Below are 22,365 nucleotides of genomic sequence, written 5' to 3' on the forward strand. Positions count from 1 at the left end.
TTGCGAATTTGTCTCCGTCTGCTGCACCGATTCTACGTAGTGCGCACCGCTTCTACTACCTCTCCGCCGTGGGTAACTACAACTCGTCGTGCGCGCTCGTGCCCTTGTCCTGCGCCGTCGCCTCCCTCTCGTCGTACAGCACGCCCTCCTTGACCGCCGGCATCCACTCCGCCCTCCCGCTCTCCCCCCTCCCCTTGAGCAGCATGCCCAGAAACTCCTGCACCAAGTCGGCCGCCGCCATGCCCGTCAGCTCGGCGTTCGTGTCGTACGCCGGCGAGACCTCGACGAGGTCGAGCCCGACGAGCGGGAGCGACGACAGGCCGCGGAGGATCGCCTTGAGCTCGCGCGTCGTCCAGCCGCCCGACTCGGGCGTGCCCGCTGTGAGGTTCGGCTTGTGAGTAGAAACGAAAGAGAGGAGGAAGAGTGCAGGACGTACTTGCGGGGGCCATGCTCGGGTCGATGACATCGATGTCGAGGGAAAGGTCTGCGTGAAAGGTTGACAGTTCAGTATCATCCTGCGAACAACGAGAGCGCGCGACGTACAGACGGGCGTGTTGCCGACACGCTCCTTGATGGCGCGGATGATGCCGCTCGGGCGCATCTCGTCAATGTCGTCGGTCGTCAAGAGCTTGAACCCAACCTCCGAGTCGTGGGTCAGGTCCTCGAATTCCTGCGCGCGTCCGAGGGGTCAGTCCGTCGACCGAGGGACGAGTCGCGAAACAGTTGCGCGCACAGACAGGCGAGTGCGGATGCCGGCATGGATGGAGGAGGTGTTGGAGATGAGGCCCTCCGTCGAGGCCTTCCAAAAGACCGAGCCGTGCGTCTATGGCAAAGGAACGGCGTCAGAGCTGCACTACTGAAGAACGTTTCACGACGCACAATGGTCGACTGATGCGTCCAGGCGCCGTTGTAGAGGTTGCCGTTCCAGGTGTCTGCGCGCAACAGTTGTTAGCGATGGTGCTCGGGAAAGTCGGGATCTCAACGAACCGAGATGGGCGTCAAAGTGCAACACCGAGATCTCGCCATACACCTTGGAAAGCGCACGGAGAGCTGGAAGCGCGATACTAGGTCCAGGGATAGGTCAGCGAAGTGTGCGCGTTTGGAAAGTGGAAGAAATGTACGTGTGATCACCGCCGAGCGAGATGATCTTAGGGTGCTCCTTCCCGTCAAGGGCGAAAGCCTTGGTTCCACCGTGTTCAGCGGCAAAGTTGGTTGCGACTTCGCGCGCAAGCAGCGTCGAGTAGGCGGTCTCCATCTGGTCGAGCGCGAGCGCATTATCGTACGGCGAGATGGGCGCATCGCCGCAGTCCACAATCTTGGCGCCCTGTTGGAAAGGATTGAAGTTCCACGGGATCGAGTAGCCCCGGTTAGCAGCATGCCGCCGCGAACCCTGTCGGATTGCATTCGGCCCGAAGCGAGCGCCTGGACGGTAAGACACGCTCGTCTGCAGGCGAGAGGGTGTCAGCGCCAGTGCAGCTGGACTTAAAGAGCTCGGAAGAGCAGGGCGGGCTACCCACATCGAACGGCATGCCCAGTAGCGCGATGTCGAACGCCTTGTCCGGCTCATCGAGACAGCGGTGGTGGGGCAGATGCGCAAAGGTGACCACGCCAGAGAAGCTCAAGTCCATCGACGAGCCGTACGTGGCCTCTACGCGTGCAAAGTCAGCTTGACGTTGGCGATGTGGGGGAGCGAAGGAGCAACGCACGCCAAAGCTCGGTGGTCTCGTCATGAGCCGCATGTGCCCAGACGCAAGCGCATGAAGACACGGCCAAAGCAGCGGCGAACAAGCGGACCATGGCGCACAAGTGATGAGAAGCGGAGAAGGAGGACGAGAGCGGCTGGGCGAGATAGCCTGGGGTCGGCGGCTAAGGGCGCTTTCGGCGTAAGGAGGGCGGATGTATGCCGGCGGAGCATGCTGGCGCTCGGAAGAAATCTTGCGCCGCCTCTCCGCCTGTTTGCGCCCGAGCGAACAGAGGAACGTCGCTAGAGAAGCGAATCACGCGGATGCAGGTCTGCGTGAGGAGCGAGCGAAGGCGGATCGTCAAGCGCTGAAAGCACTGCGTCTCGGAAGCCTCGATACAACGCTGGCAGTGCGTGCGTGAAGAGCAGAAAGCGCGACCCAGAGACAGAGTTGAGAATACGGAACAACGGATGCCTGGAAAGGGTTCTACAACACCAAACATTCGACTCATGCCTCATTCGACGTCTGGCTGTGCGCAACCTGACTTGCTGGTCCTTTGTACTTCTTGCGCGCGTCGAGGTACCACCCTGCGGTCCCGAAAAGGACGGCGACGGCGAGGATGACGGACGTGTAATTCATGTTGGACGCGTTCACCGGGTAGAAGTTCGGGACTATGGGCAGATCCGGTACCAGGTGTCAGAACCGCGCGGAGCAAGCATATGCCCAGGAAGATTCAGCCGAAGGAATGCGAAGACAGGAAGAACGCACTGCAGAACAGGACGCAAATGAGGACGATGTAGGCGATCGAGGCGGCGTTGCAGATGCGCGCCAGCCAGTCCGGCATGCGCCAGTATGCCGGCGGGAGGAGATCGCGGCCGCGGAAGAGCAGGAGCGCGATGGGAATCTGCGAGAAACCCCCCAGTTGCGCTGTGAACGAGCCATTCTTGTGCGTTGAAGACGTGGAAACACGCACGAGGTAAGAGAGAAGGTATCCTTCGGTGGTGAGCTGGAAGAAAGCGTAGAAGATGATGGTCGTGGCGAGTGAGAGGAGGCCGAGGATAATGGGGACGGAGATTTGCAGGAGCAAGGCGTAGACGGGCACGTTCAGCGTCTTGTTGACCTTGCGGAAAAGCTTGCCACCGGGGAACCCGCCGTCGCGACTCATCGAGTACACCGAACGGGACGAGGCGAGCTGAATGCCAATGACCGCGAACGCGAGGATGAGCAGGTTGATGACGAAGGCGGCTGTGGCGCCGTGCAAGCCGAATGCATCCTGCCAGTAACATGCCCATCAGCGTCGGGGCGCGGGAATGTGGAAGTGGCGAGATCGCGGGAAGAACGGCGAGCAATCTATGTAGAGAAGGTGTCACGCACGATGAAGACCTGGTACGGGGGGACGCCCGTAGGCGTTTCCAAAATCGAAGTGACGTCTTGGACGCAGAAAAGCAGGGTGATGATGTAAAGGAAGCCGACAATGCAGACGATGGCGGTTCCACCGAAGACGGCAATGGGCGCGACCCTGGCCGGATTGTGGGCCTCCTCCGCCAAGTGAGCAGAGTGCTCCATACCGATTAAAGTGAACCCGGCTTGAAGCGTGCCGAGGAGAAATACGAAGCCCTTGTTTGACCAGCCGGTCTCGTTGATCCACCCTTGCGAGCCGAAAACAAAAGACGGCGCCTGCTTCACGGGCGCGCACGCGGCGAGGGCGATGATGGTAGCCAGGACGGATGCGAGGTTGACGAAGGCGAAGGATTTTGTGAGAAAGTCCATAAGGCGGACAATGAAGAGCTGCGTGAAGAATGGAATCAGCAAGACGGCGGAAGGGTTTCTCCCCTTCCTGCTCCTCGTCCGAGCGGCAGATGGAGGACACGCACGTTGACGAGAGTGAACAAGAGGAGGACGCCGATGTAGATGAGCACAAGATGCCAGTCCTGCTGAACGTAGTCGGGATTGAAAGCGACAGCAATGCCGAGCAGGCCGGCTGCTAAGATCTGAGCACCGGCAGCAATGAGTGCCCTGCAGAGAGGCAAACAATCAGTGTCTTTCAGGTGTGCAATGAAAGCGAAACTGGGATATCGCACCAGGCTCCCTGGGGGAGAGGAGGTCGGGTCAGTCCTGGACGAGCGCACCCGGATGACGAGCGAAACTCACGCAAATATACAGCCATGAGGTCCAGTAGGACACCACAGGCGCCCACTCAGGCGGCGCAAGCTGGTACGCCCACATTGCCTGGCCAGCGGCGTGAGGCCAAGCGGAGCACATCTCGGCGAGCGAGGCCGCAATGCAACAGACGAAGAACGAGCAGACAACCTGTGCGGACTTCAGTGAGTATGTTGCGCGTATGACAGTGCATAGAGACACACCCAGCCCCACAAAATGGCATTTGCGCCGCCGCTGACAAGCGAGGTCGACAACGATCCGTTGATGGCACACGTCGGCGCAATGTTGGCGACCGCCAGGGCTACCAAAGCCACCCGTCAGTGTTGCTCTAGGTTGAACTGTAGGACTGACGCACCGAGAAGCGCGCCCAAGCCCATTTGAACTTTGAGCTCCCGCTTATGGCCGGTCAAGTCCTCCATCGTGCCCGCGACACCTCCATCGGCGAGCAGCACGCGGGTCCGCGCCGGATCCTTGTTGATTTCGGGGTTCATCGAGGGCGTACGAGCAACAGCGACGGCGGGAAACGTCTCGCCCTTTCCCGTGGAAGAGTCGTCGGTGCGGGACTTGATCGACGCGAGCGAGCGCGGCGCCATTGCAGCCCAGATCGCGACCGTGAAGAGCAGAGTAGAGCGCAGAGTAGAGCGCAGAGTAGAGAGCAATCACGGCAAAGCGGGGAAGCGAGAGGACAAGGCGGCTCGAGATCAGCAGGCGCAGGCGCGGGGGCGGCTCGGGGGCGGTTGCGCTGATAACGGCGGCTGGACGCAGTGACAACTCCGCTGCCGCCCGCCTATCCGCGCGCTGGAGGCTGCGACACGCAGCGCTGGCGGCAAGCGGCGGAGACAGGCAGAGCGGGAGGCGCACACGAGTCGGCGCCGAAGGCCGAACGGGACAAGTGTCGGCGCGAGGAGGTTGAGCTATTCGCTCTGACTTCCGATAGTCGAGCTCGCAGTCAGAGCTTGTATAGCTGCAGTGTATCGGACCGCAGTGCACGTTTTCTGAACTCGGGGAGTCGAAATCTGAGAAGACAACACTGCTTCCGCGTCAGGAGAGGCTGCCTTCCCGTCAAAAAAACACTGTATTCGAATCGACTGCTAGCGCTCAGCACGGTCTTTGCAACCCGTGCAGCTGCTCAGATGGACGTCGCAGGCAAGAGTGGCCGCAACGGACTTGCCATGCCGGTCCGCGCTACGCAAAGCTCAGCGCCGCCCACCCCCACTCCTCGAGTATCTCGTCCGTGTCGACATACGCCCTCCCGTCTAGACTGCGTTTCCACGCCTCGTCGATGAGCGCGCGCGAGCGCTTGGTGTTTTCGAACGTGAACTCGCGCATGTGCGCGTCAAAGAGGCGCGTCGAGCGCTCGCGGTCGCTGATGGCGGCATGGGGACAGACGAGGGGCGTAGAGTTGAGGTGCATCTGCGAAGAAGCGAGTCAGGCGAGGCGGGTCTGTCGAAGAGAAGATGCGCAACGCACGACGAACAGAGGCCAGTGCATCGAGCACAGCCCCGGCAGCGACTCGCTGACGATTGCCTCGGTCAAGCTGAGCATCTTGCGCACGAGAACAAGGACCGGGTACGAGCGCGGCGATTGCTCGAGGAGCATCTCGGTGTACAGGAGGGCGGCGAGGCGGAAGGTCGCGTGAAAGTACGAGTGCGCCTCGAGGTCGGGGCGTTCTGCACGCGTATTTGCGGTCAGCAGCGTATAAGTCGAAGTCGAGAGACACTAACGCACCGATGAGGTAGGCGTCCATGCGCTGCTTCTCGCGCTCGAGGTCGGCCTTGATCTCCTCGACCTTGGCGAGCAGCGTCGCGAGCTCGTCCTCGGCGATAGCCCCTCCGCCGCGCTTGACCGCCTGCCGCTTGTCCTTGAACAAGTTGGTGATGCGCCCGATGATGAGAAAGACGTGCTCGGCGGCGCCCATGAGCGTGTCGAGCGCCTCTTCCTCCTCGTCGTCGTCCTCGCCGTCCTCTTCCTCGCGCGCCACATCGCCCGCGCCTCCCCGCCCCTCCCTCTCCACGTCACTCGGAGCCCTCCGTGGCACGTCCCCACGCCCCACGCGCCCCTTACTCAGCGCGCTGTAATCGACGAGCAGCCCGTCCCTCGTCGCGCTCGACGACAGCACGTCGTGGTACAGCAAGTTCTTGACGAGCTGCCTTGCGAGCGGCGAGCGGCACTGCGCGACGCCCCCGACGAGCGCGACGACGTGCGCCGCTTCGCGCATGCGCACGCGCCACCGCTCGACGCTCCCGCGGCAGATGGCCGCTTGCGTCTGCATCAGCCGCGCGGCGAGCATCGCCTCCCAATTGGAGGGAGGGGGAGAAGCGGCGGTGCCGCTCGTGCGCTGGGCGGCGTGTTCTTGCAGCGTCGGGAGCGCGGCGTGCAGGCCGGCGTCGGCGAGGTGCCCGAGCTGGTCTGACAGGGTCGCCATGACGGGGTTCGCAGCGGGCGCAGCGGACGCGTGCGAAGTAGAGGGGGCCGCAGAGGAGGAAGAGGCCGCGGCGAGGTTGGCGGCGGACCAGGAGCAGATGGCGTGCAGGAGGAACGGGTGGTGCTGCGCGAGCGGGACGAGCGAGAGGAACAGGTTTGCCGAGGCACGAGTCGATGCATCGTGTGGCGCTGCACCAGCAGGCGAGGCGGTCCTGCGGGACGAAGAGGAACGAGGGGAGGAGGCGGACGAGGTAGACGAGGTGATCGAGACGAGGCGGGCGAGCGAGTTGGTGTAGTGCGTGAGGAGGTACATTTGCGTGAAGGCCCAGTCGGACGATGCAAGTACCGACGCCGCTTGACTGACGGCGACGGGCAGCGGCTGGTCGGCGGTCGAGGGCGATCCGCGCGGTCGCAACTGCGAGGGCGACGGAGGCGCTGGCGCGCCAAGGGCCTGCTCGGGTGGCGCAGAAATGGCGAGCTGCGGAGACTGCTCGAACAGAGGGCCAGAAACGCATTCGCCCAGGGTGAAAGGCAGGTGCAGCGGATCGAAGGCATTGGCGGAGGACGCAAACGGATGCACTGGCGAGGGCGAGCGCAGCAGCGCAAACAGGTCGAAGGGCGGACTGGACTCGTTTTGATCCGGTGTAGCGAATGATGGTGCTGGAGCATCGAGGAGGAGCGGGTTGCCGGCGAAAGATTCGGGCAGAGACGGTGGGAAGTTGGCGAGCTGGTCCAGCGTCGGAGCGGCCGATACGTGAGATGCCACGCCCCAAGCGAGCGGATCACTCCCAGCAGCCGCTGAATACGCCGTCGGGGCGAATGAGCCGAGGAAAGGTACCCACGGCGACTGAGCGGGCGGAACGCTCGTCTGCAGAGGCGCGGAAGCGGCGATTGCGCCTGGGGAAGGGAGGAATCCTGGCTGAGCCGGGTTGTAGGCTGTAGAGTGACCGTGAATAAGCGACGGTAGCACATCGAGAAAGACCACATGGTGGAAAGCACGCACGAATGATCCCGTCTGCAGCTCCTCCCGCCGCAGATGTCGGCCACAGCGACGCCGCTGCGCCAGCATCGGGCCCGTGCGGCATCCAGGGTCCCGCATCGGGCTCGTAGCCCGGCGACGGTCGCGGCAGTCGGCCGTGCGCGCCTGGCGCCTCTCCCTGGATCCGCTCTTTGCCGCGCTGCTGCATCCGCTCGAGACGCTTCCTGCGCCGCTCGAGCGCGGCCTGCATCTTGTCTTCCCAGCCGCACTCGATGAGGAGCCGCGCGCAGGCGCCGCATGTGGGCTTCTGCTCGTCGCAGCGCTGCAATACGGGACGAGGTGGTGGGGAAGCGAGCGAGAGTCAGCACGAGAGGGGGAGCGGACCGGGGGCAGCTGGGCTGCAAGAGCGGGCGCAGCGCACCTTCTTGCGCTTGCGGCAAGGCAGGCAGCCGTTGCGCGTGCGGCGGTGCTTCGTCTTTCCCGCACCATCGCCCTCATCGTCTGCCGGGACTCTGGGCGGAGAGCGCGAACTCGCGGGACCGCTCAGGCCGTACGAGTGCGAGGGGCCAGCGATAGGATCTGCGTCGACCTCGATCGACTCCATCGGAGCGCAGGAAGCACGACGAGCGCGAGCGGTGTGCAGAGCGAGAATGAGGGGTCGAGGCGGTGCACGCGATCGCTCGCAGACAGGGGGCACTTTCGCAGACTGGCTGTCTCTCTAGTGCACAGGATAAGTTGGGCTCGTGTGCAAGAGATCACATTTCACCAATAAGTATGTACGGGAGCGCTTGATCCGCAGCATCTGCGGACAGCGGCACGAGCAGGTGTACTTGAGGCGTGCGCGAGAAGGGTGAGCGCGTTGAGAGCCTGGTGGCCACAAGCGTAGTCCACAGTAGCCTGTGCGCAAGCTCAGTGCTGACACCAGCCAGACTGTAGCAGTCAACATGAGCGAGAGATGCTCCAGCACTGAGGAGGGGAGAAGAGCGCCGTCGTCGCCGCCACAGGCGAAGCGAGGAGGAGCGACATTGCGCAGCAGGAGCACCGAGACAGCAGGCAGCAGTACAGCCTCTCAGCCCGGCCCAGCGCGGGACGTGACGAGCGAGAGAGAGAGCGCAAGGAAAGTCGCGGGAGTCAAGCGACGGCGTCCCTCCCCCGCGAGCACCGCTTCGAGCGCGCAGCAGAGCCGCACACAAGCCGTTCCCCGCGCAGCCGAGTCGAGTCGAGCCAGGCAGAGCTGCACCCGCGCCTGCCCCTCCCCGCTCCCACCACGGCGTCGCCCCTCCTCCGCCCGCTCGCTGCCGCCGCTGCTCTCCGCCGCCCCTTCCCCGCCGCTGCCGCCGCCGCCACGATGAGCACTGCCGCCCCGGCCCCGTCCAAGACGGCCCCGCCCGCGCAGAACACGGCCAAGCGCGACTTCCTCATCGCCCTCGAGCACAAGGCCCAGCAGCGCTGGCTCGACGACAAGCTCTTCGAGCAGAACTCGCCCTACGCGACCGGCGAGGCCCAGGTCCCCGACGCCGACTTTGCCCAGCATGCAGACGAGCTCCGTAAGAAGTACCCCAAGGTCCTCGCGACGATGCCCTACCCGGTCCGTCTCGTCTCTCCTCCAGTTGCATGACCCCGTGCCCCGCTCTGCGCGATCAAGGCTGTGCGAGCATAGTAGAGGGCGCCTGACTGACGCTCGCTTCCCCGACTGCAGTACATGAACGGCTCGCTCCACCTTGGACACGGCTTCACCATCTCCAAGATCGAGTTCCTCACCGGCTTTGAGCGCATGCGCGGCAAGCGCGCCCTCTGGCCCTTCGGCTTCCACGCTGTGAGCTCCGTCTGAACGAGGTTGCAGACGCGTGCCGCGCGATAGCGTGTTGCGCTCAGCTTCGGTCCCTGTTCGAGACGAAGGCTAACTCTGCTTTCGCCCTCCCGCAGACCGGCATGCCCATCAAGGCCGCTGCCGACAAGCTCATTCGCGAGATGGAGATGTTTGGCGAGGACTTTGAGAAGCACGGCCAGCCCGCTGAGGACGAGACCGTGCGTCGCGGCTTCCGCGTTGCTTTCCCTCGTTCTGCACTCACAGTCCGCCACGACAGGTCGTCGCGACTGAGGAGCCCGGTAACGCGACTGCCGTTGCCACGACCTCGACGACGACGGGCTCGAGCGACCCGAGCAAGGCGAAGAAGGGCAAGCTCGCAGCCAAGAGCACCGGCCTGCAGTACCAGTTCCAGATCATGGAGTCGATCGGTGCGTTCTGCAGTTGCTGCAGCTTTCTCGACTGGCTCTCACGCTCGTTGCACCCGTAGGCGTTCCCCGCTCCGAGATCAAGAAGTTTGCCGACCCGTACCACTGGCTCGAGCACTTCCCGCCCATCGCGCAGAACGACCTCAACGCGCTCGGCTCGCGCATCGACTGGCGCCGCTCGTTCATCACGACGCCGGCCAACCCGTACTACGACTCGTTCGTGCGGTGGCAGATGAACAAGCTGCACGGGCTCGGGTACATCAAGTTTGGCAAGCGCAACACGATCTTTTCGCCCAAGGACGGCCAGCCGTGCATGGACCACGACCGCCAGTCGGGCGAGGGCGTCGGCCCGTACGAGTACATCGCCATGAAGCTCGAGGTGACGCAGTGGGGCGAGCGCGCCGCGCGCGTCGCCGAGCTCGCAAGGGGCACCAAGACGTACCTGATCGCGGCGACGCTGCGCTCCGAGACGATGCACGGCGTGACCAACATCTTTGTCGGGTCGCACCTCGAGTACGGCCTGTACCGCGCCGTCGACGCGCGCGACGGCGCCGAGTGCCTGTACCTGTGCACGCCGCGCGCCGCGCGCAACATGGCGTACCAGGGCCTGCTCAAGACGGAGAACCAGGTCGAGTCGGTTGGCGAGGTCAAGGGCGCAGAGCTCCTCGGCACCAAGGTCCACCCGGCGCTCTCGGCGCACAAGGAGGTCTACGTCGTCCCCATGGACAGCATCAAGGACAACAAGGTGCGTCCAGCCGGTGCGAGATTGCGGTGCTGTGTGCTGACTCGTTGGCTTGCACGCACTCGCCCTCGCACAGGGAACGGCCGTCGTCATCTGCATGCCCGCCGACTCGCCCGACGACTACATGACGACGCAGGAGCTGCGCAAGAAGCCCGAGTACTACAACATCGAGCCCGAGTGGGTCGCCGCCGAGGAGATCGCCGTCCTGACGACGCCGACGTACGGCGAGCACACGGCCGCGGCCGTGTGCAAGGCGCTCAGGATCAACTCGAGCAAGGACGCCAAGCAGCTCGCCGAAGCCAAGGAGATTGCGTACAAGGAGGGCTTCTACGGCGGGACGATGGTCGTCGGCAAGTACAAGGGCGAGCGCGTCGAGACGGTCAAGAACAAGATCCGCGACGACCTCGTCGGCGAGGGCCTCGCCTTCATGTACTCGGAGCCCGAGAACCTCGTCATGTCGCGCTCGGGCGACGAGTGCGTCGTCGCGCTCTGCGACCAGTGGTACCTCGACTATGGCGAGGCTGGGTGGCTCAAGAAGGCCGAGCTGTGCGTTCCGTTTCGCCCCTCTACGGCACGCATCGCGCCTACTAACGACCCTATCCCGACAGCCTCCTGTCGCGCATGAACACGTACCAGGACGAGACGCGCAACGGCTTTGAGAAGACGCTCGGCTGGCTGCGGCAGTGGGCGTGCGCGCGCTCGTACGGCCTCGGCTCCAAGCTCCCGTGGGACCCGCAGTTCCTCGTCGAGTCGCTCTCGGACAGCACGATCTACATGGCGTACTACACCATCTCGCACCTCCTCCACGGCCCGCCCATCGACGGTTCGGTCGTCGGCCCGCTCGGCATCACGGCCGAGCAGATGACGGACGAGATGTGGGAGTACATCTTTGCCAACGGCGCGTTCCCGTCGCCGTCGCCGATCCCGCAGGACAAGCTCAACCGCCTCAAGGCCGAGTTCAGCTACTTCTACCCGATGGACATCCGCTCGTCGGGCAAGGACCTGATCCCGAACCACCTCACGTTCTGCATCTACGTGCATGCCGCGCTCTTTGGCGAGGAGCACTGGCCGCGCTCGATGCGCGCCAACGGGCACCTCATGCTCAACGGCGAGAAGATGTCCAAGTCGACCGGCAATTCGCTCACGCTCAAGGACTCGCTCGTCAAGTTTGGCGCCGACGCGACGCGCGTCACGCTCGCCGACGCGGGCGACTCGATTGAGGACGCCAACTTTGAAGAGTCGACGGCCAACGCGGCCATCCTGCGCCTGCACACGCTCATCGACTGGTGCGCCGAGGTCGTCGCCAACGAGGGCCAGCTGCGCCGCGGCGCCGCCGACGAGCTCATCTGGGACCGCATCTTTGAGAACGAGATGAACGAGGCGATCGAGCAGGCGTACGCGTGCTACGACCAGGCGCTGTACAAGGACGCGCTCAAGTTTGGCTTCTACCAGCTCCTGTCGGCGCGCGACCTGTACCAGGTCGCGACGGCGAGCGAGGGCGGGATGCACGGCGAGCTCGCGCGGCGCTTCATCCGCGTGCAGGCGCTCCTCATTGCGCCGATCGCGCCGCACGTTGCCGAGCACCTGTGGTCGACCGTGCTCGGCGAGGCGACGTCGGTGCAGACGGCGCTGTTCCCCGAGGTGAGCAAGCCGGTCGACCGCGCCGTGTCGGACGCGGCCGAGTACGTGCGGAGCAAGGTCAAGGAGATCCGCGACGCCGAGCTGTCGTTTGCCAAGAAGAAGGCCAAGGGCAAGGGCGCCGCGGCGGCGTTCGACCCGAGCAAGCCCAAGGCGTGCAAGATCTGGGTCGCGAGCACGTTCCCGGCGTGGCAGGAGGACGCCGTCGCCGTCGTCAAGAAGGCGTGGAACGGCGCGAGCGTCGACGACAAGCACGTCAAGGAGCAGCTCGTCGAGCGCGGCCTGATCAAGGACAAGCGCTACATGCCGTTCATCGCGCAGCTCAAGAAGCAGATCGCGGCCGTCGGGTACGAGCGCGCCGTCGACCGCGAGGTGTCGTTCTCCGAGGCCGACACGCTCGCGGCCGCCATGCCCTACATCCGCCGCTCGCTCGGCATGGACGACATCTCGGTCGCGGCGGCGGCCGACGCCAAGGAGGGCGAGCCCGGGTTCGAGGCGAGCATTGTCGAGCGCGCAGAGCCCGGCGCGCCTGGCATCGTCCTCTACAACACGGGCGCATAGACGGGGATGCGGAGCGTTTGTACGTGTATGGTCTCCTGGCATCTCTTGCCCCTTCGCAAAATGCAGCATTGCAATCCTCCGCCGTGGCTGAGTAGGTCTTGCGAGTGCGAGTGAGAGGAGAGTGGAAGGAAGGAGAGGAAAACGGGCACCGCTCCCCCTTTCTTGTCCTGAGCGAAGCTATAGTGTGTTTCGTACCGTGAGCTCTGCTGCAGGCATATGGCGAGTCTTCTGGAATGCTGTGCGCAACTTTGTCGGATCCGCTCGAAGAGACGCAGGCGGAGGTTGACCGACATCTGCTCGCCCTCTCTCCGCGCAGTTGACAGGCGAGAGCGCGTCTAGCACGCACACGAGGTCCACGCCGAGCATGGCCCTCCAGCGCAGCGCCTCCTCCGGGCGCTTCGGCGACTCGAACGCTCCGCCGACCCAATCGCTCTCGGCGCCGTCGCAGGCGGGGCAGGGGCAAGGGCACAAGCCTGCGCAGGACCTGCAGCAGTCTCAGCAGCAGCAGGCTAGCCAGGACCCGACCTTTGCGCCGCTCGAAAAGGCGGGAAAGGTCGTCGACGAGCGACTCGCGAGGGACGACCGCTGGACTGGCATCGGAGACAGCCTGACCGGTGAGTCGAGCTCGCACTGCGATGCTCGAGCTCAGCAAGGGGCTGCCAGCTGCACAGGCGGTGCTCTTTCGGGCGAGCGAGACCTGCTGCACCTCGAGGCAGCGACGGAGGTTTCCCTCGCCGCTCACCTGCGCAGGACGGCGCTGGGCGTGCTGAGGGCATCGCGTAGCTCCCGAGCAAGAGCCTAAGGCTTGCAAAAGGCAGGCGAGATTGATGCTGACCATGGTCCCTCCTCCCCTTGCAGGCGCATCCTCGTCCGACTATGTCCTCCCGCCCAATCCCGCCTGGGCCCCGTTCACCAAGACCCGCACCGTCCTCCTCCCCGATCGTCTCTTCGAAGAGCATGATCGTGCGTCCTCGATTTGTCCGCTTGTCGTATCGCTCCCTTGGCTAATCCGTTCCTGCCTCGCAGTCACCCAGTCTCGTTGCTCAATGGGTCTTCTGCCCGAGATCGAGCGCGCGTGGGTCACCGTCGACCACCGCTTGCTCCTGTGGGACTGGGCAGACGGGTCCGTCACCTTCCACATCTCCACTCATTTGTTTCGCGACTTACCCTGCACTCCTGCAGCTCGTCCTTCTCGACCTTCGAGGAGCTGGCAGACGTCATTGTCGGCGTTGCGCTCGTGCGCCCGCGGCCAGGCGTCTTTGTCGACTCGATCTCGCACCTCCTCGTCCTCGCGACTCCTTCCCAGGTCATCCTCGTCGGGCTCGGCTACACGTCCCCCGGCCCAGGCGCCAAGAAGGAGGTCACCTTCTACCTCACCGGTCTCTCTGTCCCAACCGACGGTGTCTCTTTCACCACCATCCGCGGCACCTCGACCGGCCGCATCTTCCTCTCGTCGTCGCCCGAACCGCTCACGCCTGGCGGCATTGGCGGCGACGGGTGCCTGTACGAGCTGGCCTACCAGGCACAGGAGGGCTGGTTCGTCAAGCGTTGCTCGCTGCACAACCTGACCTCCGGCGGCATCGCCAAGTCGGTCGTGCCGTCGTTCCTGCGCTCGCTCTCGGCCATCCCGCAAAACGAGTGGATCGTCTCGTTCCAGCTCGACAACGAGCGCGGCCTCCTCTACACCCTGCTGCGCAACTCGACCATCGAGATGTACCAGCTGCCGTCCTCGGCGCCGGGCAAGGCGTTCGACGGCCCGCCGACCAAGGTCGCCAAGACAGGCGACCTCTCGCGCCAGGCAGCGATGCTGCTCCCGAACAACCCAATGCTCAAGGCCGGCACTGCTTTCCGCATCGTCAGCCTCGAGCCGGTCAGCGTCAAGGAGGGCGGCGCGAGCGCCAAGATTGCCCTCGTCGCCGTGACGAGCACGGGCGTGCGCCTCTACTTCACGCACCAGCGCCGCGGATACTACTACGGCGTGTCAAACTCGTCTGCCGCGCTCGAGCTCGCGCACGTGCGCCCGCCGCCGGCGCCGCAGCAGGGACAGCAGCAGGGGCAAGCGCCGCAGCAGCAGGGGCAGGGGCAGCAGCAGGGCAACCAGATCCCCTTCAACGCCGTCCTGCAGGCCAAGCACGCCTCGGGTGGCCTTTTCCTCGCGGCCAACAACCTCACGGCCGACCTCGACGTCCTCCTCGTCACGGCGCCCGATGTCGCCGCGTCGTCGCTCTCGTCCGCCGCAGCCGCCACGGGCGCCGTCTCCGTCTCGGCGCAGCAGACACGGCCCTTCACCGAGCTCGCGAGCACAATCGAGGTCCCGGGGCGCACGTGGGACATGGCCGAGATCACGGCGCTCCCGGCGGCGATTGTGCCCGCGGCGGGTGGGACGGCGCTCAACGAGCTCGCAACGCAGGGGACGCAGCCGCGCCGCGAGTGGGTCGTCCTCACCAACATGGGCGCCAACGTCGTCAGCCGCCAGAGACCCGTCGACACGCTGCTTGACGTGCTCGAGGGCGCGAGCCTGGCGGGCAACGGCGGGCAGGGCGAGATTGGTGTCTTCTTCGAGAGGTGCGCGCGCTGCTTCTTACTTTTCCGCTCATTCCGCATCTGGTGTGCGTCAGGCTGATCGTCGTTGGATATCGTGTCGCGCAGCTACGGCCGCGACCAGTCGTGCGCCATGCTTCTCTCGATCGCAGCGTCGAACTCGCAGCTCGTCTCGCGCGACTCGGCGCCTTCGGGCCCGAGTGCGGCGTCGCTGGCATCGAACGCGCAGCGGAATACGACGACTGCGGTGGCGGAGCAGGCCAAGGCGCTGTTCTTCGAGGGCGGCGGGAGGCCGGTCAGCATTGACCGTGGCGGGTATGGCGGTGCGTTTGCAGTTCTCGCTTACCCTGCTGGCCTCTTGGAAGGGGCTGGGAGACAGGCGCGCACTTCCTCGGACATGCCTCTCTGATGCTTGTACGATCGTTTCACAGGTGGCCAGCAGAACCCGGCGTCCGACAGCAAGCTCATCTTCTCTGGCCGGCACGAGGGTCTCGCGTTCTACTTTGCGCGTCTCGTTCGTTCGATCTGGAAGCAGAAGATCACGCGCGTCGGGTGCGTCGCTCCTCGCGTGACTCCGTAAAGCACTGCTGATAAGCGTCCGCGCAGCTCGTCGCCTGCTCAGCAGATCGCAAACGTCCCCGAGCCCGTTCTGAGCGCTGTGCAGCGCGATCTTATTGCGCTGCGAGCCTTCGTCGAGCAGTGCGTGTCGTCTCTTCGCCTGCTTTCCGGCCACCTCTCATATGCCCATCCGATACAGGGAGCAACACCTCTTCACCCACCTTCCCGATTCAAGCCGAGCAGGGCACAATGCAGCTGCGTACGCCGCCGAGCAAACCTCGCTCGCTGCCCTCCGCCTCCTCCTCACGCAGACGGTCGAGGCCATCTCGTTCGTCCTCCTCCTCATCGACTACAAGCTGCCCGACATCGTCGCCTCTTGCGACCCTGAGCTTCAGCGCTCTTTCTCCGAGCTCACATACGCGACCCTCCTGACGACCAAGCGTGGGCGCGACGTCGCGCGCGGCCTCGTCAGCGCCGTGATAAACCAGCAGATCGGGCGGCACCTCTCGGTCGACGCCATCAGTGAGACGCTCCAGCAGCGCTGCGGCAGCTTCTGCTCGACCGACGACGTCCTGCTGTACAAGGCCATCGAGGCGATGCGCCGCGCCAAGGACACCTACGACAGTTCGGAGCGGACAGAGTGCTTGCGCGAGTCGCTGAGGTGCGTGTTTTACTGTATATCAGCCAGGTGCGAGCCAGCTTCTGACGATCGTGCGTGCGATGCACCCAGGCTCTTCACGAAGGCGGCGGGCCACCTCTCGCTTGAGCGGCTGCAGGACATCTGCAAGGAGTACACGTCGATGCGGTATGCTCCGGGCGTCATCGACCTCGCGCTCGCCTGCGCACAACGGTGGGACAGCTCGGACCGCGCCGTCTCGTACTGGCTCGACGAGCAGCCCGCGAACGACCCGCGCGAGAGCGCGTACAAGCTCCGTCGCTCGTGCCACCAACTCGTATTCGACACGCTCCAGGCTATGGACGAGCTGCTCGACGAGACGACGCGACCAAACCGCCCGCCTGGCGGGACGTCGTACGAGGACGCCGACGGGCTGCGCACCAACGCGTACAACAAGGCGCTTGCGGTGAAGGACGAGTTCTTCCATGTCGAACTTTACGAGTGGTACTTGTTGCGCGGTCTGACCAACCAGTTGCTCGAGGTGCGTCTATTTTGCACTTCGCACCGTCTTCGAGAAGCTAAGCTAGTTCTTCCGCAGACCCGCACGCCCTACCTCGAGGGTTTCCTCGCACGCGAGCCCACGACGCTCGAAAAGACCGACCTGCTGTGGCAGTACTACGTGCGCACGTCGCGCTATGCCGCCGCTGCATCCGTCCTCGCTTCGCTGGCCGAGACCTCGGCGTGCGTTCTTCCTCCGCCCCTTCCTCCAAATTCTGGGGTACTGACGACGCCGTGTCGCCCAGCTTCCCGCTTGCGCTGCAGAAGCGCGTCGAGTACCTCTCGCTCGCAGTCGGCAACGCCAAGTCGCAGCTCCCGTCGTCGGCGCGCGGCGATGCCGTGCAGTTCCTGACGGACGTCGAGGAGAAGCTCGAGGTGGCGCAAGTGCAGATCGAGATCTTTCGCGCGATTGAGGAAGGCCGGATGCCGCAGGACGAAAAGCAGGTGTGGCTCGAGAAGGTCGAGGACCGGTTGTTTACCATTTCGGAGCTCTACTCCGAATTCGCCGAGCCGCTCGAGCTGCTCGAGATCATCCTCCTCATCGTGCGTACCGGCAGCTTGCGGCCTTTCCGGCGACCAGCTAACTCGTGGCGCGCATGCAGTTCCATGTGTCGGACCACCGGGATCCTTTCCTCGTGACGGCGACCTGGGAGGCCATTCTTGCGCGAGGTACATAGGACTTTCGACTTCTCCGGGTGTGTGGAAGCACTGACGCAGCTTTCTGCAGCCCAAGAAGAGCAGCCTGAGAACCCCATCGACGCAGTCTCCGCCAAGGTCACTCAGCTAGGCCAGCGCTTCCACACCTCCGATGTCTCCTTCCCGCTCTGTGCGTCCGCATGCTACCCTCCTCCCGATCTCCAATTGACCACGCTCCCACGCAGCCGACCTCACGGCGCTCCTCGAACGTTTCAGCTTCGACCGCAAGGCTGAGGCACGACCAGGCTGGGTCGCGCTCGCCATCCGCGACGCCGGTGTTCCCTTTGAAGCGATCTTTGCCGTTTACGACGAGCTGTTCACTGCCAAGGTGCGTGTTCCGCGCTCGCCTGTCCCGCGCTTCCCGCATGCTGATGCAGGTGTCGCTCCTAGGTCCCGCCCTGGCACACCTCGGCCGGCTTACTCTTCCTTGCGACGGATCTCGTTGCCCTCCTCGAGGCCTGGCTCGCAGAGTCGTCTTCGGCGCCGTCATCGCACGCGCGCGGTTTCCCAGCGACCGAAATCGAGTCGGCGCTTGGGCGGTATCTCATGGCTCTGCAAAGCGCGACGGGTGCCCAGGCGACGGTTGGGCGGCTGCAGGATCTGCAGCGGACGATCAGGAGGAGGTACTGAGCTGTAGAAACGGAATACGGCGTTGACGCAGAACGCTGCTTTTGTGAGACGCTCGATTCGCGCGAGGCCGGGATTCGACTGGTTGTCGGTATGAAGCAATTTGTATGTAAGTCTACTTTACTCTGCCCGAGCGTCGCGGACGCTGTGCTCGCATCGGTCACAAATGAGCCCTCTACGGCTCTTACGCCGCGCGCCCTGGGACTTCGCACCGCACATCCGGGTTCGAGGAGCGATCTGCCGAGTTGGGATCGCTCACATTGTCAGGCAGCTCGCGCCTCATCCCCGTCATGGGGCCATTGTCAGAAGTACTTCATTTTTTCCGCATCTCTACACGCTCGTCCCCTACTCGGTGACTTCCTCGAAGCTCATGAGTGCCGGACCCGCCTTAGCCTGTAGTCCGCAACGTTAGCTGACTGTCGAGTCTCGCGCAACGGATTGCGGTGCGGACCTTGAGCTGTTCGACCTGCTCCTCCGTCAGCTCTTGCCCGCGGAACGTCGGAACCATGGAGCGATCATGGACTCCTCTGTTCAGGTTCATGCCATCAATCAGCATCTGCGCGTCGGCATGGGGTAGAGCCACGCGATGACGACGCACAGGGCTTGTTGCTCGATCAAGTACTGGTAGGCAGCTCGGCCTTCGTCTGTGGTCAAGTTGAGCTGAAAGCGCCAAGGCATCGTCTCTTGCGTCGGTGCGGAGGCCAAGTGAAGAGGTGAGGAAGAAAGCAGAGTCTGAGTACAAGGAAGCTATCGAGGAGCATCGTGACACTGGGTCGTGCGCAGCGCAAGGTTGTCTGGACGACATGCTGAGGAGCTCAGGCAAACTACCTAAGGGGCAATGAAGACCCGAAGGGTCTGCGCAGGATCGGCAAGAAAGACTGAAATTGTGGAGCGGTCCGGAGGGCCGAAGTGCGCTGGTGCCAAACCGGCGGCGGCGCAGCGACATTATTTCGACGCGGTAAACGCTCAGAACTGGTGCTCGAGTGAATGGAGGAGCGCGGCAGCCGACTCAGGAGCGAAGCGATCTTTCTTTACTCCCGACGACCTGGCTTGACGTTTCTCTCGAGCAGCCACTCACCTTGGGGTCTAACGACATCGAGGCAGAGGAGGTGCGTTCTTCCGCAACTTTCGCGCGCAAACATCCAGAAGACGCGAGAGGGCGAGGGGCAGGCGCGACAGCAATTGGGTGGACCGAGGAGGCCAACTTGAGCAAAGGAGCGACACAGCGTCTTGTGTGTACGAAGGGGCAAGGCTCGATGGTCTCGCGACGGCCTCTCAACCGGAAAGTAACTATGTGAACACTGCAGAAGAATGCGAGAATGGGGAGTGAGCAACAACTGGAGCGAGAGGACAAACGCGCAGGATTGAGATGAACGAGGCGGAAGCAATGTCTGTGCTCGAATCGGGGGCTAACGACGCGTCGTACGGTACAGCAAGGAGATGGCACGAACAGTTCACGAAGCATTGGCGAGCCACTCGATCGGGCACTCGACGCGGCTGAGCCGTGCGGTGCGCTCGGGCGCGTTGACGACGCCCCAGATCGAGCTCGAGACGGTCACGGTGAGGTTGAGCGGCGGGCGGTATATGGTTGCGTACTTGTGCGCGCATGCGCGGCGCATGATCTGGTACGAGCCGTTGTCCTCGGAGCTGTAGTTGCCCTGGAACATGAGCGGGAACTGCCGACGGACGAAGGAGGCGTGAGCTCTTAGAACTTCTTTCCTACCGGCGATCGCTAGGCAGGAGACAGCAAGACTCGCGATCGTAGAGAGCGAAGACCCACCTCGTAGCTCGTCTCCCTCTTCGCCGCCACGCTGATCTCGCCCGCATCCCACGTCTCCTGCGCGATGATACCGTTCGTCTCCTGCAAGCGGACCGTGAGCCCAAATGAGCGGTACTTGACGGGGAGGTACGAGTCCGAGGCGTCGACTGCAGAGCGAGAGTTTCAGCGTGATATGCAGGCGACCGACCCACACAACCGGCCGCGAGAAGCCGCAGCTGTAGCAGCAGAAGGTGTGGAAGCTCAACGCACTGGCAAAAGCGATGCTGCCTCGGAAGTTGAAGCTGGTCGGGTCAGCGGCCGAGATGAACGGGTTGTCGTCCGACGAAGTGAGGGCGGGTTTGGGCACTTTGCGCGACGTAAAGTTGATGGTCGGGGTGCGCGGGATGAGGAAGTAGCACAGGAGGATGACACTGAGTGACTCGAAAGTCAGTAGAGTTGCGAGTGAGCAGTCTGGGAACGACGGAACGCACGCGACGGCAAAAGCGATGGCGACCGGCAGGAGCCACTTCCAGTTCCTCCGGACGAAGCCGACCGCGCGACCCTGCACGTGCCTCGCCTCGCCAGCCCACGCCTCGCGCTTGCGGCGCTTCTTGCCGCGCACGTGCTCGTCCTTCTCGCGCTGCGCCTCGCCGGCGGCCCAGTCGCTCTTGGACAGGATTGGCGCTTCGACCGTCTCGCCGCCAAACTTGGCCGTCGAGTTCAGCGCGTCTTTGCTCCCGACAGGGTCGAAGCGCGAGAGGGTCGACATGCCCGAGGGGTTGCTGCACGGTCGAGGGAAGGACCAGGTCAGCCGGGAGGACCGGATGGGTCGAGCTTGGAGAGGGGAAGTCTCACGAGACGAGTGCGGGTGCCTGGCTGTACCGAGTGCTGGCTCGCGCGCCTGCAGGACGCAAGTCTCCGTGCGAGGCGAACCCTGCACCCTCGTCGTCCTCATCGTCGTCGTCGCTGTCCTGGGCAAAGCGGCGCTCCTCGGGATGAGCGAGGAGGCCGGACTCGCTCCTGTGGGCGGCGTGCACGGGTTGCTCGAGAGCGTAGAGGTCTGCAGACGAGTAGCGGGCGTGCGGGAGCGAGGCTGCGGCGGGCGACGAGGTGCGAGGTGGGGAAGCGAACGACGACTGCGAGCGGCGCGGGTGCATCTCGTACGACGTGCGCGCGTCTGCGTACGGCTGGCTCGCCCGTCCGGGCATCGTGGCGCGCTCTGGACGAGTCGAGAGCAAGGTGATCCAGCAAGTCGGAGCGATCGAGCGAGTCGAAGGGTGGCGCTCAGAGCGAGCGCACGGTAAAAGGGCTTGCGTGCGCGCTACAAGCTCTGTTCAAGCCTGCGTGCAAGCTGGCTTGCGCTGCTCGAGTGCGCGGACGGACCGACCGCTGCAACCGCGAGCGTGCGCTCGCCTCGTTCCTCTCCTGCGCCTCGACTGCAGCAACAGGCCCGGGCGACTCTTGAAGCTGCCCTGAGGCTTGCTCAATCGACGCGGACTCGTCCGGGTGTCGCCGCTCTCCTCCGTACCGCTCTCCTCTCTTGCTCCTCTTCGCTCAACCTGCACGGTCCTTTCCAATCCTCTCCGCCGTGATGCGCGTTCAGCTGCAGGGAGGGTCAAGGCGTGCCTAGTCTCGGAAGGTACAACGGGCTATTTACATCTGTCGTCTCGTCTCCTACAAGCAGCTCTTCCGTCGTTTCGTTGCCGTGGAAGCGTCGAGCGCCTACTTGAGGCTGTCATGGCCCCAGTTCTTGAGCTGCGCGACAAATAGACTCTGTCAGTATTGCAGTCCGATCGAGCGTGAACCGGGCCCAGCGGAAATTGAGGAGCGCGAAGCACAGGAAGCAGGCCGACAAGACGGCTCAAGAGCCCAAACGGGGTGAAAGACGCACGCTGCGGTACGACTTTGTCTGCTCGAGCTCCTCGGGCTCCTTCTCGTCGACCATGTGCTGCTCCTGCGCCATGTGCCGCTTGCAGTAGCTCGCCACGCGGCGCATGTGCTCGAGGTCCTCGTCCGTGTACTGCTCCGGGTCCTTGTCCGGGTTGCGCTCGAGGATGTCGATGATCTTGCGCCCCGACTCGTGCCCGACCGACTCCTGACCCGACTCGACCTGCCGACGGTGAGTGGTGAGCAAGTCTCAGAATCGCGGCACACAACCGGGGGAACCAGCGATCGCGTCCACGCTTGCACCTCGGTAGTTTCCGCACGACGCACCTTGCCGCTGTTGTCCTTGGACCACCCGCTCGACTGCGAGTCCTCCGTCTCGAGCCATTCGCGCAGCTCGTCCGCCGTCATGTTGACGTACTCTGAGCAGAAAGACGTCAGCTCCACGCAAGGAAACGCTTTCACAGAGGGATCGAGAGTGCATGCGCACCGTTGAACTCCTTGATGACCTGGTCGTCCGACTTGCCGCCCATGGTGAGAGGTGTAGCGTGAAAGAGGCGGGGTAAACGAAGTCTGTTCGCGGCGAACGGCTGCCGGTCAGTTCGGGCGGTATCTCGGCATCGTAGAGAAGAAAGACGCACGGTGTGCAGGAGTACGGCAGCTGGCGAGCGTGAAGAGGGCGAAGGAGCGGAGTCGATGTGCGGG

At 64.0% G+C, this 22,365-nt stretch overlaps 7 protein-coding genes across 7 annotated transcripts; 2 read left to right on the top strand and 5 right to left on the bottom strand.

Annotated features, from left to right (window-relative positions):
- Nucleotides 1-76: 76 nt before the first annotated feature.
- JCM10292_006006 (agmatinase) lies at nt 77-1,797 on the bottom strand (the record flags this gene model as incomplete). The annotated part of the gene is made up of 9 exons (XM_076651997.1): nt 77-378; nt 437-484; nt 544-670; nt 734-823; nt 880-932; nt 988-1,064; nt 1,122-1,444; nt 1,518-1,648; nt 1,707-1,797. 9 exons carry the CDS (start codon nt 1,795-1,797, stop codon nt 77-79), a joined length of 1,242 nt encoding a protein of 413 aa, XP_076502447.1.
- Nucleotides 1,798-2,189: 392 nt separating this feature from the next.
- On the bottom strand, nt 2,190-4,435 carry JCM10292_006007 (uncharacterized protein; the record flags this gene model as incomplete). The annotated part of the gene is made up of 9 exons (XM_076651998.1): nt 2,190-2,353; nt 2,451-2,586; nt 2,656-2,955; nt 3,057-3,470; nt 3,557-3,698; nt 3,764-3,771; nt 3,834-3,992; nt 4,046-4,143; nt 4,198-4,435. 9 exons carry the CDS (start codon nt 4,433-4,435, stop codon nt 2,190-2,192), a joined length of 1,659 nt encoding a protein of 552 aa, XP_076502448.1.
- Nucleotides 4,436-5,027: 592 nt separating this feature from the next.
- Nucleotides 5,028-7,849, bottom strand: JCM10292_006008 (uncharacterized protein; the record flags this gene model as incomplete). Its single annotated transcript, XM_076651999.1, has 5 exons — nt 5,028-5,255; nt 5,313-5,512; nt 5,571-7,202; nt 7,270-7,567; nt 7,667-7,849. The coding sequence occupies 5 exons, from the start codon at nt 7,847-7,849 to the stop codon at nt 5,028-5,030; spliced, it is 2,541 nt and encodes an 846-aa protein (XP_076502449.1).
- Nucleotides 7,850-8,593: 744 nt separating this feature from the next.
- CDC60 (leucine--tRNA ligase CDC60) lies at nt 8,594-12,421 on the top strand (the record flags this gene model as incomplete). The annotated part of the gene is made up of 7 exons (XM_076652000.1): nt 8,594-8,833; nt 8,945-9,061; nt 9,172-9,273; nt 9,333-9,483; nt 9,543-10,225; nt 10,299-10,768; nt 10,831-12,421. 7 exons carry the CDS (start codon nt 8,594-8,596, stop codon nt 12,419-12,421), a joined length of 3,354 nt encoding a protein of 1,117 aa, XP_076502450.1.
- A 364-nt stretch (nt 12,422-12,785) lies between these two features.
- On the top strand, nt 12,786-18,020 carry JCM10292_006010 (uncharacterized protein; the record flags this gene model as incomplete). The annotated part of the gene is made up of 15 exons (XM_076652001.1): nt 12,786-13,035; nt 13,280-13,384; nt 13,448-13,544; nt 13,604-14,986; nt 15,071-15,285; nt 15,394-15,514; nt 15,569-15,661; nt 15,720-16,181; nt 16,251-16,677; nt 16,735-16,877; nt 16,940-17,237; nt 17,297-17,363; nt 17,422-17,520; nt 17,576-17,718; nt 17,781-18,020. 15 exons carry the CDS (start codon nt 12,786-12,788, stop codon nt 18,018-18,020), a joined length of 4,143 nt encoding a protein of 1,380 aa, XP_076502451.1.
- A 1,451-nt stretch (nt 18,021-19,471) lies between these two features.
- Nucleotides 19,472-20,984, bottom strand: JCM10292_006011 (uncharacterized protein; the record flags this gene model as incomplete). The annotated part of the gene is made up of 5 exons (XM_076652002.1): nt 19,472-19,693; nt 19,798-19,943; nt 20,047-20,207; nt 20,268-20,558; nt 20,632-20,984. 5 exons carry the CDS (start codon nt 20,982-20,984, stop codon nt 19,472-19,474), a joined length of 1,173 nt encoding a protein of 390 aa, XP_076502452.1.
- A 514-nt stretch (nt 20,985-21,498) lies between these two features.
- JCM10292_006012 (DUF3140 domain-containing protein) lies at nt 21,499-22,193 on the bottom strand (the record flags this gene model as incomplete). Its single annotated transcript, XM_076652003.1, has 4 exons — nt 21,499-21,531; nt 21,668-21,886; nt 21,991-22,082; nt 22,151-22,193. The coding sequence occupies 4 exons, from the start codon at nt 22,191-22,193 to the stop codon at nt 21,499-21,501; spliced, it is 387 nt and encodes a 128-aa protein (XP_076502453.1).
- Nucleotides 22,194-22,365: the final 172 nt, after the last annotated feature.

Source organism: Rhodotorula paludigena (genome assembly GCF_050403205.1).
Source record: "Rhodotorula paludigena JCM10292 DNA, Rt_paludigena_JCM10292v1_ctg62, whole genome shotgun sequence".
Taxonomy (NCBI): domain Eukaryota; kingdom Fungi; phylum Basidiomycota; class Microbotryomycetes; order Sporidiobolales; family Sporidiobolaceae; genus Rhodotorula; species Rhodotorula paludigena.